Raw genomic sequence first — 15071 nt, 5'->3', positions numbered from 1 at the left:
TCCACCCTGAAACTCTGGCAGCTTTTCCCCAGCCCTCTGCATGTTTACATTTGCAAAATGCATGCATGCTGTTTCGTTACTGCCTTTTCTATGTTTTTACAGGGAATGCAGTTTCTCTAGTGTTTTCTTCTGCTGTGGGTTGACAGAGTGGCATTTCCCCCCATTCTTTGGCATATGAACAGTTGAAGCGCTCTGAAGAATCCTCCTGTCTCCACCCAATTCCTCCCCCAATGTTCTTTCCCTTTCTTATTGGATTTCTGTTCAGCTGTGGAAGGCTCATTGCAAAAGCAGCAGCATGCAATCGCATGTGTGCCAACAAAATTTTTTTTTGAAAGGGAGGTGGGCAATTTTGGACTACGATGAAGGAAGCGCCCGAACTCTCCTCCCAAACCGCTTTTGTTTGGGAGTGTTTGGAGGCTGTCCAGTGACCTCCCAAAGAAAGGTGGGGACTTTGGAAAGCTTGTGGGGATTGCATGTGGAGGATGAGTTTTCAGAGTGACTCAGGTAAATGCAGACTTAAAGTGGGTAAAGGACAGGAACGACGGGTTGTGCAGAAACAGCAGGGGTCTGGAAGTGAACAAGTCACTGTGGGGTAGGAAAGGTTTGACTTGTGCTCACAATAGGTACGATGCACCCCAGAGGCTTGAAGCGAGACCAGATGTTTCCATGGGGTGCAAAGATTTCTGCCCACAAAGCAAGATATCCCCCCTCTCACAGCAGCCCCAAATTCCACCAGAGTACTATTTTTAAGGGAGAGAGGACACCCCCCCCCCCGGAAAAAATGATGGGCATTTGGTCTGCCATGGGAGGCACAAAAAAAAATCATGTTTTTTGGGGGGGTGGGAGTGGGAATCCTTGGACCCCACAGAAACATCTATCTATATTGCCAATTAATTGACACAAAAGTAACGTCGCACACTGGGTTCCTTTCATGGGGAAAATTCAGTGCAAGGTTGCAGAAAATGGTATGAAAAGAAAGAAAGAAGGATTTGAGTCACCCAAGGGAGAAGCAAAATTGAAATGCAGATGGGGAAGAGGGGTGGAAAGCAGCAGGGATGATAAATTTGAAATGATCTTCTGACGTTCTGCTGGTATGGTGTGAGAAGAGTTAAATGTCTCAAGTTTCCTCTTTCTAGCTCTTCTCAGAGTCTTTCTATATGAGACAACTGACATGTGAAGAACACATGTCAGGAGATGAAATGTTAGCTGGGAAAGGTAGTTTAAAAAGACAGAGCAGAGTAAAATGGCTTTGCTATACACTGGAGCTGAGTGAAGGAACTGTGAAATGCCAGAAGGGAAACTTCAGCCCATTCTAACTCTTCCAGATCCAAGCCTGGCTCTGGAAGGCAGCTCCAACCCAATTCCTCGTTGCCCTCTGGTTGTGATCCTACACAGTTTTAGACTGAAGAGGTGAAATTGACAGAGCCTTCGGGGAGGCAAAGATGAAATTAACAAACCTTCTGAGGAGCGGTCTCTGCCGGCTCCGTCTTTTTAAACTACACTTCCCAGCTAACATTGCGTCTCCCTACACTTGAGCGTCCCCGTGTAAGATGTCTTTTGTAGAAAGACTCTCAGCCTTGTCCCCCAAAGGAGGACAGGGATCAGAATGTGTTGACAAAGGACCAGAAAGCATGCCACCTTGTGGAGAAATGACCTGAAGGTGCGAAAGGACAGACAAGTGATTTATTTCTTCTCATGCTGTTTCTCTGGGAATGTCTGAATGAGCTCAGGAGCTCTTTAGACTAACAAAGGGGAAATGGTCCTGATCAAAATCTGCCGGGCATAGGCAGCAAGGAAATAAGCGGCACAGCTGGAAGATAACCAGTCTGCACAGGAATTGGTTCTTTATTTAAAGTATGCAACCATCATACTTCTGCCTGCTGACAAGCACCCAACAATAAATGTGAGCATCGTGATATATGTCCGTTGAAAGAAAGATACAAGATGCAACCAAGTCAATCAGAACAGAACTGTGTGTAAATATCAGCAGACAGATAGCAGAGCAACAGAAACCGAATATGGGGAGACTCTAAGAGGGGGACCATGACTCAATGGAAGAACACTTGCTATGTGCACAGAAGGCCCACAGACTAGGGTTGCCAGCCTCCAGGTGCAGGCTGGACAGCTCCCGGCATCACAAGTGACCTCCAGGCCACAGAGATCAGTTTCACTGGAGAATATGGCTGTTTGGAGATTGAACTTACGGCATTATATCCTGCTGAGGCCCCTCCCCTCCCCAAATCCCTCCCTCTCCAGGCTCCACCCCCCAAATCTCAAGAAATTTCCCAAATCTCCAGGATTCTCCAGCCTGGAGCTGGCAACCCTGCCACAAACACATGAAGGTGCCTTAAAGACCAGTCTACCAAGGTCAGTATTGCCTACTCTGACAGGCAGCAGCCCTCCAGTGTCTTTGGTAGATTTCTTTCACGTTGCCCATTACTCAGTCTTTTTAACTGCAGATGCTGGGGACTGAACCTGGGCCTCTGCAACCAAAGTAGGTTCTCTACCGCTGAGCCTTGTGATGCTCATTAGCAGGGACTAGAACACCACGAGGAGGGGCTGTGGCTCAGTGGCAGAGGTCGTAGGTTCAATTCCCAGTTAAAGAAGCTGGTAGTAGGAGATGTGAAGAACATCAGCCTGAAACCCGGAGGAGCTGTTGCCAGTCAGAGTAGTCAATAGTGACAGTGATGGGAAAAGGGTACGATTCAGTATAAGGCAGTTTCACATGTGTGAGCTCCAAGCCATCTCTCCCCATATATTCCCTAGAGGACACTCCGATCAGGGGACAAACAGCTGTTTGTGGTCCCTGGCCCCAAGGAGGCCTGCCTAGCCTCGACTAAAGCCAGGGCCTTTTTGGTCCTGGCTCCCACCTGGTGGAACGCTTTGTCTGTTGAAATCAGGGCCCGGCAGGACCTATTATCTTTTCGCCAGGCCTGCAAGACAGAGTTGTTCCGCCAGGCATATGGCTGAGGCTGGGCCTCCGCTGGCCTGGAAAAAAGGGGTATATAAAACCCTCCCTGTGAAGGCTGTCCACCATCCTGTTTTAAATGTGTTGTTTTTAATGTACATGAATTTTTAAATTGTATTTTTAATATGTTGCTATCTGCCCTGAGCCCGCTGATGGGGAGGGCAGGATACAAATCTCAAACAAACAAACAAACAAACAAACAAACAAACAAACAAACAAACAAACAAACAAACAAACAAACAAACAAACAAACAAACAAACAAACAAACAAACAAAGCACAGTAAGAGGAAGAACAGCAGAGTTTTAGTCCAGTGCCACCTTAGAGGCCAACCAAGATGTTCAGTGTGTAAGCTTTTGAGAGTCAGAGCTCCCTTCTTCAGACACAGAAATTACTTTGCCAACTGCTAGCTCTCAAATAAGCCATGTTTGATGTTTCCTCTTCTCTGCCCTTAAACAGCAGAAATGGCACCAGAGGCATTTTAAAAATTGAAAAGTAACAATTTTATTTATTTTAGAGGGGAAAGGGCAGGAAAAATCAGAGGTTGAAAATTTCTGAGGTAATTCAACGTAGAGATCTCTGAGGTAAATTTCTCACATGCACAGATTTCAGTTCTTACGCTCTTCACAGATACTTAAATTCTTGCGTTTGGAGGCTTTTGTCCCCATGTTTTCCACAAACTGATACACTTTCTTGTAGTATTTTCTCTCTCTTTTGGGTTTAAGAATGCTAGTACTCACTTTCTAGTACCCCAAACCCCTTCTCTTCAAACACTAGTGCTTTCCTTCATATTTTTAAAAACTGAATCAGAAGGTCTCTACAGGCAATTTCCAACCACGCCCAACCAAGGATCTCTTCTCTCTCCAAAACTACCTCCTTGTTTGACTGAGTAGGGAAAGTCTCTTCTCCTTAGAAGATCTATCCCCTTTTTTGGCCAGAATGGGAGTCTGCACTTACTTCCCAAACTTCCTTGCCAACTTTCCCCAGTTCTCCTGCAGGTGTCAAAACTGCTCCCTGTTAGGACTACCAACTCTTCCCACTTGATTCCTCTCTCTGCTAGGACTGAAAACAGTCCATCCTCTTTCCTGCTCATGCTACCCATCAGATTCCTTGGAGTAGCCTGTCACTCAAAGCTCTCTGTATCTGTGAGGGATTAACAGTTAATAATGCTGCAGCTATGAATTTACAGGACTTCTGGGCCGATTCCAGACGGCCCTCCCCATCCCGAAACGTCGCGCGCCATTGCACGGAAAACACAAAATACCACGATGTATTGTCGAAGGCTTTCACGGCCGGAGAACGATGGTTGTTGGGGGTTTTCCGGGCTGTATTGCCGTGGTCTTGGCATTGTAGTTCCTGACGTTTCGCCAGCAGCTGTGGCTGGCATCTTCAGAGGTGTAGCACCAAAAGACAGAGATCTCTCAGTGTCACAGTGTGGAAAAGATGTAGGTCATTTGTATCTACTCAGGAGGGGTGGGGTTGAGCTGAGTCATTCTGTAAGAGTTTCCCAGGGTGTGGAATGCTAATGGCGGGAGGCTTCACTGTATCCTGAGGAGGTTCTTTTGCATATGGATTGGTGCTTGATGTGCTAATCTTCACTGCAGGGCTATTGTCGGGTGTGGAGTGTTTTGTTGGCCTGGTGTTTTTCAGAACTGGAGCCCATGCTCTGTTCATTCTTAAGGTTTCTTCTTTCCTGTTGAAGTTTTGCTTATGCTTGTGAATTTCAATGGCTTCCCTGTGCAGTCTGACAAAGTAGTTGGAAGTGTTGTCCAGTATTTTGGTGTCCTGGAATAAGATACTGTGCCCTGTTTGAGTTAGGCTATGTTCAGCCACTGCTGATTTTTCAGGCTGTCCAAGTCTGCAGTGTCTTTCATGTTCTTTTATTCTTGTCTGGATGCTACGCTTTGTGGTCCCGATGTAAACTTGTCCACAGCTGCAGGGTATACGGTATACTCCTGCAGAGGTGAGGGGGTCTCTGCTGTCTTTTGCTGATCGTAGCATCTGTTGTATTTTTCGGGTGGGTCTGAATACTGCTTGAAGGTTATGCTTTTCCATAAGCTTTCCCATCTGATCAGTAATTCCTTTGATATATGGCAAAAACACTTTTCCTGTAGGTGACTGTTTTTCCTTGGTTGTTTGATTCATCCTGGGTTTGATTGCTCTTCGGATTTCATTTCTGGAGTAGCCATTTGCCTGAAGTGCGTGGTTTAGATGATTAATTTCCTCATTGAGAAAGCGCGGCTCACATATCCGTCTTGCACGATCCACTAATGTTTTCATTATGCCTCTTTTCTGTCGGGGGTGGTGATACCCCCGTTTTCTCGCGCGACGTTGCGTAAAACTCACGTGAGAAAACGTGGTATTTCGCGTTTTCCGCGCGACGACGCACGATGTTTCGGGACGGGGAGGCCGTCTGGAATCGGCCCTGGGCTTTTAAAGAAATGCAGTCTGTCACACTGTGCTATGAAGAAATACTGATTCCAGCATACCAAACTGCCATTAAAGACAAAAGTTCAGATTTGGCTGGATTGTTGTATGGTCAATTGATAACCTGAGAGCCAGTTTGGTGTAGTGGTTAAGAGCACGGGACTCTAATCTGGAGAGCCGGGTTTGATTCCCCACTCCTCCACTTGAAGCCAGTTGGGTGACCTTGGGTCAGTCACAGCTCTCTCAGAGCTCTCTCAGCCTCACCCACCTCACAGGGTGATTGTTGTGGGGATAATAATAATATACTTTGTAAACTGCTCTGAGTGGGCATTAAGTTGTCCTGAAGGGCGGTATATAAATCGAATGTTGTTATTATTATTATCAGGGCTCATTTTGAGGGGGAACGCACAGGAATGCAGTTCCGGCAGTTCCCCAAAGAGATCACATGTCAGGTGGCCCCGCCCACCTGACTCTCAGCCATTTTGGGCCCGTTTTGGCCTGGATTGGGGCTGAAACAGCCTTGATCAGGCCTCTGACGGGTGGTGGATCACTCTCCCACTGAGCAGCGGCCTGATCCTGACCATTTTGGGCCCCTTTTCGGCCATTTTCAGCCCCCTTCTGCCATTTTGGGCCCAATCTTGGCCCTGAATGGCCAGGATTGGGTCCAAAACAGCCAGAATAGGTGATGTCAGGGGGTGTGGCACATGCAAATCAGTTATACCAACGACACACTTCCAGTGATGGCAAGAGGTGTGGCATATGCTAATGTGTTATGCTAATGAGTTCCTCCAGCTCTTTTTCCACGAAATGACCCCTGATTATTATTATTATTAAACTTGATAGGGAAAAAAGGAAATTCTCTGCATATAGCTACAGTTTAACTACTAGGAGCAATTCTAAAATTAATGGTGTGTTGAGAGTAGTTTGCCGCAGCTGTCGGTATTTTCAGTTCATTGGCCTTGTCCCCAATGATATATATGCATGTCTGCCTTTATATAATGATGCAAAACAGAATCTGTTTTGATGTGATACATATGATTTCATGACGATTCTGTTTATGCCGAGTTTGATTGATTTGCAGATGCGCTCCCGTTCACTGGTAAAACAATACACAAAAAGAATCTTAATACGCCCATCCCATACAACTAATTTGAGATTTCTTTTTGGCAACGTTGAATCAATGCATACAATCATTTTGGTAACACAGAGGAGGAGAACAGACATAAATGCATTGAAGGAAGTAACAGCTGCAGAAAATCATGCTCTGTATACCATTTCAGAATTTAAAAGGGGGAAAAAAAGCAGAATAGACAAATTCCTAACTCACTGGCTCTCTTTCAAAACCTAGTCTACATCATCGAGGGCTCAACCATATATTGACATACAACTTTTGGAGACTAATCCAAGCTCGATGTGGTAGTCAGGCACAGTCAGACACTTTGTTCTCAAACAGCTATAGGTGAGAAATATCACCTCTAAAATGGCACAGGATCCTAACACTTGAGGAGTCCCAGCCGGAAACGACAGGAAGAAAGACCACATTGCAAGACATGAACTTCCTGGATTCTTTTAAGAATAAGCAGCAACCTCCTCTGTGTGATTCGAAAATCCATCAACAGACGACATTGGTGGATAAAGATTTCTGCTGCCTCCTCCTGCCACATAGCCACTTCTGACCCCCATAAAGTAGATTCCTGGGTTGCGGGGTTTGTGTGAACAAACAGCCATGTAGGTCAATAAGGGGGTGGGAATTGTCCTTCTGTTCTATCAATAGAGCTGTACCAATGGGAGAGAGAGGAGTGATTTTAGCCATCCCCCTGGCCTATGCGGCTCTTTTCCCAAAGTATCCTATGACCACAAGAATCAATTTTCTCAACACCTTTTATTCCCCATCCCATGGGGAAATCTCTCCAAATATGAATCTAACAATACTGTTGGGGAGGGGGTAGAATCCGACCAGCAGGGTTTTTGTACGGCTGCGTAAAGGGAATTCCACAGGAAATTCTGACACCGAAAACAAAGTTTTACACCACGCTTAATTGCTCAGCTTGTATCGTTAGCCTGGAACCACAGCGCAAGGAACAATTAACTTACCCTTTCCAATGTAATTTCTTCAAATTCATATTCAATTTCCGTTCCATTGACCTTTACAAAAAAAGAGACAACAGAGAAATCTGTTAATACCTGCGGGAGATAAGAAGGGGAAAGCCTTCGCTGTTAGGAGCGCAAGAATTCTTTCAACTGTGATGAAATACGGCATTTCCATATCAAAACCAACTCTTCCGCTATGGGAATAAATGAGGGATGCCATGCATGGAAGGACCGAAGAATGCTGTGCTAAAGAGAAAAAAGTCCCAGAGGAGCATTAATCTTCTTTGATTCTAGCAAAATGTTTCCGAGTGATTCAAAATGTTGGTGAACTTACAGAATTGTGACTGTGTTTCTGACAGGCAGGGCCGATTATACATGAATCATTTCTGTAATTAAGAATTGTCAAGTCAGGATCCAGCGCAACAATTCCCAACATGGTACCCGTGGCACCTGCCAATGGGTTTTCTGGTGCCCATTTGATTCTTCTCCAAAGCAAAGAGCCAATTCTGGCTTATTTTATATTCAACCAATTTGACTCTCAAGTGCAATGCTTTAAGATACAACATGAGTACATCCGAATGCATGGTTCATATTAGCCCCACCACACCTAGTTCCCATTCACCAACAGAAAAACTGGCACCATGCACTTCAGCGGATATCCAGTGCCTCGTACCATCTGCTACCTACCAAAAAGTTCTCCTTTGCTGAGGAATGTGAGCAGTAACTTGCATTTTCATACACTGCTAGCACAAATCCCCCCATTCTGCTAAGCGCTTATTCATTTATCCCATGCAGTTATCCCGATTTCAGTGCTTCTGACTCATCTTGTTGGCTCCTTCATAGTCTAATGAACCAGCGTGGTGTAGGGACGGGAATGTCATACTAGGATCTGGAAAAGCCAGGTTCAAATCCCCACTGCCACGGAATCAGAGAATCATAGGACTGGAAGGGACCTCCACGGTCATCTAGTTCAACCCCTTGCACAATGCAGGAGATTCACAATTACCTCCCCCCCCCCCACACACACACCCAGTGTCTCCTACTCCATGCCCAAAAGATGGCAAAACACCATCAGGATCCCTAGCCAAATTGGCCTGGGGAGAATTGCTTCCTGATCCTAAAGTGGTGATTGGCATTTTCCTGGGCATGTAAGAAGGGGAAATTTGCAAAGAGACTGTCAGCCAGTCACTCTCACTTTAAACCTGCCCCATTGGGTTGTTTACGTGCGGTTTATTTATTTACTTATGTCATTTGTAGTCCGCCTTTCTCACTAAGACTCAAGGTGGATTAAACAGTGTGAGACCAGTACAGTCAGCTTCAAGGACATTTCTATAAACAATGCCATAGAATAAATAAACACAATTTTACAAAGACATAGCATTAGTAAGAATCCAATACAGAGTTGAAGAAATGCTGAAACAGAACATATGCAATTTTAGGGCTAACATTTGACCACATGAAGCACAAGTAGCTCATAGGAGCACATATTTAAGACAACAGGTAGTATGTAAGGCAACATAGTGGTGAAGTCTACGGTTCTTAACTCATTAATGAAGCAAAATAATGTTGTTGCTGTGCGGCTAAAATGATGCGGCGAAACGGGGCCTTTCCTCCCACTGGTAGACCCCGCTCTTCCTACCCCTCCCTGTTCACCTCCGGCCAGGCACCTGAAGGGGCTGTCTCCCTTTCCTGTCTCCGGGTAGTTGCTGCCACCACTGTCCCTGTACGGGGTCCTGGTTAGGCGGGACAGCCTCCTAACCTCCCTCCTCTGCTCGTGGGCCCAAGTGCTTGGGGGACTATGTGGAACAGAAGAGCTTTCTTCCTTCATTAATTCCAAAACTCATTTATTAAACTGCTAATTATACACAGGCAAATATACAGTGAACGGAAGGAATAATAAAACAGAAACAGAAACCCCTCCTCTCTCTCCCTCATGCCCTAATGAGATGTTGTGTAGGGCAGGTCCGATCCTTTGGTACCGGAATATGAAAATGATGTTGATATTGGCAAGAAAAACAAAGTAAAAATATCTAAACAAACCAACCCAATTCATTCTTCACGGCCTGCAAGTTGGTCTCCACCCCTCCAAAAGACAACCTCCATCAATGAAATCATGTACACATTATTTTTTTTTCTCCCAAAGCAAAAATTCACCAGCTCTCAAATCATTTGCACTACAGTAGTCTGAATGAAGTCAGTGGGGACTCCTTTCCAATAAGCAGCTTAGAGAGGATGGCCTGGGCTGAATAGATATGTGAGCAAATGCTTGCTTTAGCATAGCACTGAGGCATGGAAACCAATATCAGCTACAGTGTATGGTTTCTTAGCTGGTGTCCTAAAGAGATCTTTCTTCTGTAAGTGGCTTAGACAAGAGGGAGCTGGTGGCTCAGTGGTAGAGCCTCTGCTTGGCATGCTCTAGGTCTCAGGTTCAATCCCCAGCATTTCCAGTTAAAAGGACCAAGTAGAAGGTGATGTGAAAGACCTCCACCTGAGATCCTGGAGAGCTACTGCCTGTCTGAGTAGACAATACTGACTTTTATGGAGAGCCAGTGTAGTGTGATGGCTAGCGTGAAGGACCCAGGTTCGATTCCCTGCTCTGCCTTGCAAGCTTGCCGGGTGACCTTGGGCCAGGCACACACTCTCAGCCTAACCTACCCCATAAGGTTTGCTGGTGGAGAAGAGAATGATGTAAACTGCTTTGGGACCCCATTGGAGAGAAAGGCAGGGTATAAATGAAGTTTTTAAAAAATTAAAAATACGTAAGTGTTACAGACCAAGAATCTGATTCAGTACAGGGCAGTTTCACGTGTGGCTTCTTGATATTTCTTTCCAGGATGAGGAGAAGATACCGAACATTTCCCTACTGCTGGGAGAAGTCAATTTGTATAAAAAACACTTTGATTGATATTAATGTATTATGGCTGTCTCAGAGCCATAATGGCTGTATAGGAACCACCTACTGGCCCACTGCTTCTCCCCCAAACTGTGAATCTCTCTACATGAGACAACTCGGCGCATGTTCATCAAATGTAGGGAGACACAATGTTAGCCAGGAAGCATAGTTTTAAAAGACAGAGCCGGCGGAGATCCCTCCTCAGAGGGTTTGTCAATTTCATCTTCGCCTCCCCAAAGGCTCGGTCAGTTTCATCTCTCCAGTCTAAAACTGTGTGGGATCACAACCAGAGAGCAGCGAGGAACAGAAATGGGCTGGAGCTGCCTTCCAGAGCAGGGCTTGGACCTGGAGTGGTTAAAATGGGCTGAAGTTTCCCTTCTGGCATTTCCCAGCTCCTTCACACAGCTCCAGTATATATCAAAGTTTTTGGCCTTCTGCTGGCTCTCTCTTTTTAAACTACCCTCCTGATGTGTCAGGAGGAGGTCTCATGTAGAGAGACTCTGTATAGTGGCCTTTATTCATATGAAAGTCATGGATGGAGCCAACTGGCAAGCAGAAGGCAGTCAGTGTGGCTGCCAGCAGCTGGGACCAGCTTGCTCTCCATTGCTGAATGGCCTCAGGGAGACATAGGGAAAGGACGGGGAAAAGACTGGCATCCCTACCAAACGGGGTGACTTAACCTCTGTCTCGCAGGCAACAGCAAAGGCAAGCTGGGAAGAGGTGGCTGTGTGGGGCCGTGAAGTCCATCCAGACCAGCACAGCGATGGCTCAGAAGACAGAAAAGCACTTGGTGGAAAAGGACAGGGAAAGACAGGTTAGCTTGGCTGGCTGGCCTGTCCTTGCCTACTCTCTTGCAAGGTGCCCAAGTATTTAGGTAGCAGGAAGTTTTGGACTGTTCCTCCGACCCCTATTTTTCATTCATTTGTATCCCCACCCCAAAAATCATTCATTCATTCATTCATTCATTCATTCATTCATTCATTCATTCATTCATTCATTCATTCATTCATTCATTCATTCATTCATTCATTGCCCGCCCTCCCCACAGGTTACAGCAATAGGTACAATACAAAGAATAAACAAAAAATCAGACATCTCAAGGACATATATAAAAATGGTGGAAGTACGAGTTGGTATCATTTTGTAACTGCACATATGTGGGAGGGCAGATGGCTATGTAGCCTCCCCCCCCCCATTTGTAGGAGACTGGTAGGAAGGCTTATTTGATGGATCTGATGAGGGCCTCAACCAGGGCTTTTTTTCAGCTGGAACGCAGCGGAATGGAGTTCCGGAACCTCTTGAGAATGGTCACGTGGCTGGTGGCCCCGCCCCCTGATCTCCAGACAGAGGGGAGTTTAGATCACTCCCCTCTGTCTGGAGACCAGGAGACGGGGCCACCAGCCATGTGACCATTTTCTCCAAGGGCAACCCACTGAGTTCCACCACCTCTTTTCCCAGAAAAAAAGCCCTGGCCTCAACCATATGCCTGGCGGAACATCTCTGTCTTGCGGGCCCACCGAAAGGATACAAGATTTTGGTGGGCCCGAATATTCTCTGAAAGAGAATTCCACCAGGTTGGGGCCCGAACCGAAAATGCCGAAAAATTAAGTTTGCAGTTTGCAGGTACTAGCAGGTCCATCTCAGTCAGGTCTCACCTGTGGCCCAAAGTTTGGTTTGTTCACCCATTGTGTCCCTTCTTAGAAAAGCATGATCTGGTCACCTTTGTTCATGCTCTCTGATCCTTATCTCATCTTGATTATTGCAACAGGCAGCCCTTGAAAGCTTTTCGGTTGCTTCAATAACAACAACAACAACAACAACAACAACAACAACAACATTCGATTTATAAACCGCCCTTCAGGACAACTTAATGCCCACCCAAAGCGGTTTACAAAGTGTGTTATTATTATCCTCAAATTTTTAGACAATCAGCCCTTGGTGTGACCTGTTGCTCCTGCGTCACTCTGAAAATGACATCATTTTCCAGCACAATGGGTGTGCGTGCACTTGCTTTGTGTGCATGCCTAAGGCCCGACTCCAGCCTTTCCAGGTGCCTCCAAGCAAGGTTAGAAGCAGCAGGGGGTAGAGGCTGGGGGTGGGGGATCTTCTGCTACAGTGGGGACCTGGCAAGCTGTTAGCCTTTTGTACGCAAAAGGTCCCAGGTTTGATGAACAGATAAAGGATCTCAGATTTCAGGTGTTGGAAAAGATGTTCCTCTGTCTAAGAATGTACAGAATTGCTGCTAGTCATAGTAGACAATACAGGGTTAATTAGACCAAGGGTATGGCTCGATATAAGGCAGCTTCATATGTATACATATCTACATAAAGGGGGGATCTTTTGTGTCCACAGAGCATGATGAAGTGCTTAGATCCAGTGCTATTAATAGCCCGTTATGCTAGTTTAGAATTATCTGGCAGGAATAAATCAGACCTCAAATTAACCGTTAAGAATTGAAACTTGACATTACAAATCTCATCCAACCCACACAGAAAGCAAACTGCAGGATAGGAAAGAAATGTTGTAAGAAGATATGCAGCAACCTATCCTCGACTTCTCTCTTGGAAATATCTGATATTTGCGCTTTAATTTGTAAATCAGAATTCAGATCGGTATACCAGAGAAACTGGAGTGCATATCCCTAAAATCTCATTTATGCCAGTATGAAAACTGTTCTGGTTTTGTAGCCATCTCTCTATCTCTCTCTCATTCAAAAAAGACCACCTTACAACATCCTTGACAGATATCCAACCGCGCACAGCTCTTCCAAGGTTGAAGTTGCTTTATCAGACCGTTGGTCTGTCAGAGAATTGATCCATCAAGATCAGTATTGGTAGCTATTGATCCATCAAGATCAGTATTGGTAGCTATTGATCCATCAAGATCAGTATTGGTAGCTATTGGCAGCTTAGACTGGCAGCTGTTCTCCAAGGTCTCAGGCAAAGATTCTTAGTGTCCCTCCGCGATACAAATTTTCCTCTTTTGGGATTGCTTTTTTTCTCCCTGTAACTGCTGTGTTTACTGTAGATTATGATGGCAGGTGGGAAATCTGATCTCGGTCTCCAGCTTATGAATATTGCTCTGTAATGCTTTGCTGCATACAGCCAGGTTTCCTTTGTGATGTTATTAATGCAGCCAAACTGATGGATGAAGAATTTCAAGAGCAAGCAATCCTCTCTGACGAATAAAAGACACATACTGGTTATTTAAAGCAGTAGTTAAAGCATTATTGAATGAAGGTCAAGTAAAGTTGGAAACGGGCTTCTCAGAAAGGTGGTAGCATCAACCTCACTGGCATTGGAAGCAGGGGAAACTAGGGTTTGTGGGTGGGGCTATGAATCAATTCCGCTATTCATCTATGGATCCTGTATCCACTGGCCCAGCATCAATTTTTTGGAGTCTCAGGGCCAAGCTACACATGACGAATGACACTTGAACGGCAAGTGGATCGAGTGGAGGGCAAGTGAACAGGGAGAAATACACTTGCCGTTCAAGTGTCATTCATCATGTGTAGCTTGGCCCTCAGGCACCAGCTAAAGATGCTTCCATTACTGTCCTTGGCTCAATATCCTGCCATTCACCTACTGTGGCTTTCCATGTTTTGACTGAAATTCGGTTGCACATCCACGCATTGATATTTTGTGCCACTGATTCATATTTTCCATTATGGTATTATTTGTTTCATTATGATTCATAAGAGGTTCGGGGAGACTGGAGAATTGTGGTTAGTGTGGGATCTAAATAAATGCCAGTTTCAGGTGGGTAGCAGTAGCAGTTCATAGTGGAAGAGGAAGATTCGAGCCCACTAGCATCTTAGAGCGGGACCACAAGTGACGCCTGACACAGGTTGGGCACTTGCCAGCTTCCCTCAAGTTTTGATGGGAAATGTAGGCAGCTGGGCGGAATGTTGGACAAGTGACAGTTGAAAAGTCCATTGGACAGCAGTCAGAGAGTCAAGCTGCAAGACCAGGACGCCTACATTTCCCATCAAAACTTGAGGGAAGCTGGCAAGTGTCCAACCTGTGTCAGGCGTCACTTGTGGTCCCGCTCTTAGAGACCAACTAGATTTCCAGGGTATGAGCTTTCGAGAGGCAAAGCTGACTCTCTGACGAAGGGAGCTTTGACTGTCGAAAGCTCACACCCTGGAAATCTAGCTGGTCTCTAAAGTGCTACAGAAATCAGTAACAGTGATTGGTTCTTCCAACTGATAATACAGCCTCAAAGTACAAGCATAGGAGGACTGGGGGTGAGTGTTGTAACCCGAGGGCCACAGGGAAAGGGAAAGGGAGGAGGTAACTCCCTGATAAATTGGGCCTCAGGGATGCTTTTAGCTATTATCAGGTGTCCCATTCCTCTGGCAGGGGGAGAGGATACCGTGCCCCTCCTCCCCATTCCCATTGGGGAGAGCCAGTTTGGTGTAGTGGTTAAGAGCGCGGGACTCTAATCTGGAGAGCTGGGTTTGATTCCCCACTCCTCCGCTTGAAGCCAGCTGGGTGACCTTGGGTCAGTCTCAGCTCTCTCAGAGCTCTCTCAGTCCCACCCACCTCACAGGGTGTTTTGTTGTAGGGATAATAATGACATACTTTGTAAACTGCTGTGAGTGGGCATTAAGTTGTCCTGAAGGGCGGTATATAAATCGAATGTTATTATATAAATTGAATGTTATTGCCTGCTGCCACTCAAAGCTCCTAAA

The 15071-nt window shown here is 45.7% G+C and overlaps 1 protein-coding gene across 1 annotated transcript in view; it reads right to left on the bottom strand.

Annotated features, from left to right (window-relative positions):
• Window positions 1–15071, bottom strand: part of DLG2 (discs large MAGUK scaffold protein 2) — a 526395-nt gene that overhangs the window by 416892 nt on the left and 94432 nt on the right. Inside the window, exon 3 of the mRNA XM_054975099.1 lies at window positions 7489–7539. Coding sequence (XP_054831074.1) covers window positions 7489–7539 — 51 coding nt within the window. The remainder of the gene's footprint in view (window positions 1–7488; window positions 7540–15071) is intronic.

The sequence above is a fragment of the Eublepharis macularius genome, chromosome 3 (assembly GCF_028583425.1).
Source record: "Eublepharis macularius isolate TG4126 chromosome 3, MPM_Emac_v1.0, whole genome shotgun sequence".
In the NCBI taxonomy this organism is placed as follows: domain Eukaryota; kingdom Metazoa; phylum Chordata; class Lepidosauria; order Squamata; family Eublepharidae; genus Eublepharis; species Eublepharis macularius.
This window is presented reverse-complemented; position numbering and strand designations above follow the sequence as displayed.